Source organism: Maylandia zebra, linkage group LG10 (assembly GCF_041146795.1).
Source record: "Maylandia zebra isolate NMK-2024a linkage group LG10, Mzebra_GT3a, whole genome shotgun sequence".
Classification (NCBI taxonomy): Eukaryota; Metazoa; Chordata; class Actinopteri; order Cichliformes; family Cichlidae; genus Maylandia; species Maylandia zebra.
The window spans coordinates 34422031-34427030 of NC_135176.1; the positions used below are offsets into that span (position 1 = coordinate 34422031).

Consider the following 5000-nt stretch of genomic DNA (forward strand, 5'->3'; position numbering starts at 1 on the left):
TAATGGTTCATTCGTTTGTCTCCAGGTCCTCTCTTCGGTTCCCTGAACCTGAACGTGGCCTCAGGATCCGCTCGAAGGAGACGCTACATCGAGGAGGCGGAGCTGTTTCACATCGAGGTTAGTGGACTGTGAGAGATGATATGCTGCTGATGGCAGAGCTTACTCAACGTTTTAATTCTTGCTCTGTTTTCCTCTCCCTAGGTCTTCTTGGCGGTGGATTATTCTGTTCTTCTTTTCCACGGCCGAGACCACATTCAGAAATATCTCCTGACACTGATGAACATAGTAAGTGGAAACACAGATTCTCAGCTCAGGGATAAAGTCAACCATAGAGAGGACACAGTGGAGAGAAGCCCAGGGAAACCAGTCCTGAGCAGAACCAGTTTAATCAAGGATGTGTCAACATTGCTGTTTACGTCACAGCTGCAGCAGCTGGGAGGGCGTGGATGGATTCAGCTACCTAAAGTGGAAAAACAACAGAAAATATATTTTATTTAAAGAATCAAGATTATTTTATCAAGTTAATTTTGAAGAAAGAGCTAAAAGGAATGTTTAAAGGACCGGTCATTGATCAAAGGGAGGAGTGAGAGATTATTGAATGTCTCATGAAACATGAGTTATAGTTGTAGCCAGTTAAAAATGTGAGAAATGATCAGCTGAAAGTCTGCCTGGTAACTCATAGTATGCATACTGTAAACAGCTGAAATGTCTGCAGTCAAAAGTTTGAGGTAAGAGCTTAGACACATATTCAGCTAACTGAACAGCTAACATGACTGTTAGCTAAGCTAAGTAATAATTAGCTGTTTAATGGTGTATTTAGAGTCGGATTACACAACAGCAGTGCATAAAGGCTGAGTTTACTTGAATGTAAAGTCACGCTTGGATTCAGGAGGGGCTCTGATTCATGCCGATGGTGAACCATGCTTCTCTGCTCTCTCACCAGTTTAAATGGTGACTGTACCATAAATCAGGAAAGCCTCCACCACAGTAAGGATTCCTTTAAAGCTATGTTTGTCTGCTCCAGGTTAATGAAATCTATCGAGACCACTCACTGGGTGCCAACATCAACGTTGTCCTGGTCAGAATCGCCCTGCTGTCACCAACCAAGGTACCAAACTCTGAGTCCTACTCCTTAACCTACCGGGTCAGAGCCCTTTGTATGAAGGGTTCCAGTTGTTCAGGAAAAACGTGTTTTAAGATGTCTTCAGGGCAGAAATCATAATTAAGTGCTACTTTGTGGGTCTTTTAAATTCAGGCCTGAGGCAGTCTGAGCAGCTGAATCGGTTCAGTGTTCTTCCCTCAGGCTTTGAGAGGTTACCTGTCTGTTAGGAGGTGCATGTGTGGGAATAATAACAAGCACCATCCTGTTTCATCAGTCCCAGGAGCTGATCTCTGTGGGGAATCCTCAGAAGAGTTTGGAGAACGTATGTGGATGGTCGTATCTCCAGCACAGAGAGCAGAGTCTCGCTGAGCAGCACGACCACACCATCTACCTGACCAGGCAGGAGTTCGGCCCCACCGGCATGCAGGGTAATACCCCACTACCACTGATACTGCTAGAAGTACTACTACCACAATGTCCGTGTAGGTGCTCAGTTATCCAGGCCACTGAAGTCTGAAGCAGGATACTACAAAAACCGACCACACTGATTACCAGGTGTAGAATTAACAATGGTACCAGATGGCAAATGACCTCTGACCCTGTCATGTGTGTCTGCAGGTTACGCTCCAGTTACGGGCATATGCCAGCTGCATCGAAGCTGTGTTCTCGTCTTGGAGGACGGATTTTCTTCGGCCTTTGTAGCTGCACACGAAACAGGACATCTGTGAGACACACAAACATTAAGGATAAACATGACGCACAAACGTGACGCACGAACGTGACGTACGAACGTGACACATGACCGTGACGCACGAACGTGACGCACAAACGTGACGCACGAACGTGACGCACGACCATGACACACAAACGTGACGCACGAACGTGACGCACGACCATGACACACAAACGTGACGCACGAACGTGACGCACGAACGTGACGCACGAACGTGACGCACGAACGTGACACACGACCATGACACACAAACGTGACACACAAACGTGACGCACGAACGTGACACACACGAACGTGACGCACGAACGTGACGCACGAACGTGACGCACGAACGTGACGCACGACCATGACACACAAACGTGACGCACGAACGTGACGCATGAACGTGACGCACGAACGTGACGCACGGATGTGACACACGACCATGACACACAAACGTGACACACAAACGTGACGCACGAACGTGACACACACGAACGTGACGCACGAACGTGACGCACAAACATGCACGACCATGACACACAAACGTGACGCACGAACGTGACGCACGGACATGACACAAACATGACGCACGAACGTGACGCACGAACATGACACACAAACGTGACGCACGAACGTGACGCATGGACATGCACGACCATGACACACAAACGTGATGCACGAACATGCACGAACGTGACGCACGAACATGCACGAACATGCACGAACGTGATGCACGGACATGCACGAACATGACACATGGACATGCACGACCATGACACACAAACGTGATGCACGAACGTGACGCACGAACATGCACGAACATGCACGAACGTGACGCACGGACATGCACGAACGTGACGCATGGACATGCACGAACATGCACGAACGTGACGCACGGACATGCACGAACATGCACGAACGTGACGCACGGACATGCACGAACGTGACGCATGGACATGCACGAACATGCACGAACATGCACGAACGTGACGCACGAACGTGACGCACGAACATGCACGAACATGCACGAACGTGACGCACGGACATGCACGACCATGACACACAAACGTGATGCACGAACCAGAGACAGTTTCCGTGTTCACTGTGTTGTGTTTTCAGAAACACACGCAGTGCTCAGGCGTCTGTGTGGAGAGACGCCTTTGTGCAACATTCAGTAGTTACTGACTGCAGTGAGCGTCCTGCTGTTTGTCTTCAGTCTCTGTCTCTCTCCGTCCATGCAGATTGGGTATGCAACACGACGGCGAGGCGAATGACTGCGGTGACGACGTGCCTTTGGGCAGCATCATGTCTCCGCAGGTTCAGGCCACCTTCCACCGTTACCACTGGTCGAGGTGCAGCTGGAGGGAGCTGCACAAGTACCTGCAGTGAGTACTGTGAATAATACTACAACGTCTACTAAGTGTTGCTGATGTACAAAGCAGAAATACTAAAGTCTTAACCTGATGCACTGAGCTCGGTTTGCGTGCCTGCAGCACGTACGACTGTCTGCGTGACGACCCGTTCAACCACAACTGGCCGGCTCAGCCTCAGCTGCCGGGCTTCCAGTACTCCATGGACCAACAGTGCCGCTTCGACTTTGGACCAGGATACAGTCTCTGTACCGCAGTACGTCCATCTGTCTGTACTAAATATTTGCATTAACTTTATAAAATTATGTGAAAACATTTCAGAGAAAAGAGAGAAACAATATAAAACTCACATAAACACCAGGTACAGGAAAATACTTAATCTTTCCAATAACTTTCATTTAGGTTTTAACTTAATTTTGATTGAACAGTGTGACAGTCAGGTCCAACACTAAAAACGTCTCCCTGATATTGTGCAGGTCTCTTTAAATCAGCTCTGAGCCGTGGCTGTGGGGGTTTGGGGGGTTTGGGTCGTGAGGAACGGACTTGTTCTGATACAGTGCTCGATCCGGCTGGGATCTGCACTCTTTCACGTTTTCCACATGTTGTGGGACATGTTCTACCTCGGTCCCATCTGAGAACCAGCCCACGCTTCAGCAGGTTTCATAAGCGACTGTTTTTATTTTTTACCATGAGCATCAGCGTGGTGGAAGGCGGGGTTTGTACTGGAGCTGATGCTGGGTCCCACTGTTCTGCTGGCCGAGGCTGCTGCCATCAGCAGTTACTGTTGGGTTTGCAGCAGTGTTTAGCTGGGTGGTACTTACAGATGAAAGCCAGGACCCAAAGTTTCCAGCTGAACATTAGACCTCAGGAGATGATTGATGGCTGTTGTTGCACTGACACGATGTCTCCTTATCAGAAAGTTGTTTTTTAAGCAGAAAAAACAAAGTTGTCAGTGTAAGTGCAGAGAAAACAGTTTAACAGTCGTTAATGAAAGAGTTTGCTCCCCACGAGCCAAAAGAGAAACTGAAGCCGGCTTTGATGAAGTGATGTAAACATTTGTGTTCTGTGAGGAAAACAAACTGGAGCAGCCAGAGGAAACAGGGGCTGGAGGCTGGTGGAAAATCTGTTTTAAATCCTGAGAGGAAATGTGATCCAGCAGGAAAACAATCAGAGCTGAACTGAAGGAAGCTGCTTCACTGCAGCGTCCTGATGGAAACCTCGAGTCTTCAGCTCAGCTGATCCGTCTGACGGCTTCTTTTAAACACTCTCCAGAGCGGTTTCCACGGTAACGTCACCTCCTAGCTAACATCCTCAGCAGATGTTGCTGCTGGCCTCAGCTCACATCTGGACATCTCATAGAAAACTTTACAGTGCTGCTTCATTGAAGGCTTCCCCGAGCTGATGTTTACCTGCTGGTTGTTTCTTCACGCCGCCGTGTTCGCCACGTTTCCTGTTCTGAGAAATCTTAGCAGGGTGCCAACACGAGGTTTTATCTTTCCCTCGTCATCACGCGCTGCCTGAGAATGTGTCCGTTTCCTCTCTTTATCACGGTAATAACCTCCACACATGAGATGTCTGGTTCTGTGGTGCTTGTGGGGCTTTGGGTGCAGGCGATAAACAGGAAGTACCCCAGACAAACCGCCATTGTCTGACCACAAGTTTACTTTATTCACTTTTAAATTCAAAATCAAATTCAAATTTTATTTGTCACGTACACAGTCATACACAGTACGATATGCAGTGAAATGCTTATCGTGCTTTCATCTTTTTTTAAACTGTCTGCTTTCATAAACAGTGTCTGCTGATGAGAACA

At 48.1% G+C, this 5000-nt stretch overlaps 1 protein-coding gene across 2 annotated transcripts in view; it reads left to right on the plus strand.

Moving 5' to 3' along the window:
• LOC101481373 (A disintegrin and metalloproteinase with thrombospondin motifs 2) overlaps positions 1 to 5000 on the plus strand; it is a 30384-nt gene that overhangs the window by 16982 nt on the left and 8402 nt on the right. For both annotated transcript variants that reach the window (XM_004556990.5, XM_076889524.1), the window contains 7 exons: positions 26 to 117; positions 202 to 285; positions 1025 to 1108; positions 1377 to 1530; positions 1721 to 1826; positions 3059 to 3202; positions 3311 to 3443. In XM_004556990.5, coding sequence (XP_004557047.3) covers positions 26 to 117; positions 202 to 285; positions 1025 to 1108; positions 1377 to 1530; positions 1721 to 1826; positions 3059 to 3202; positions 3311 to 3443 — 797 coding nt within the window. The remainder of the gene's footprint in view (positions 1 to 25; positions 118 to 201; positions 286 to 1024; positions 1109 to 1376; positions 1531 to 1720; positions 1827 to 3058; positions 3203 to 3310; positions 3444 to 5000) is intronic.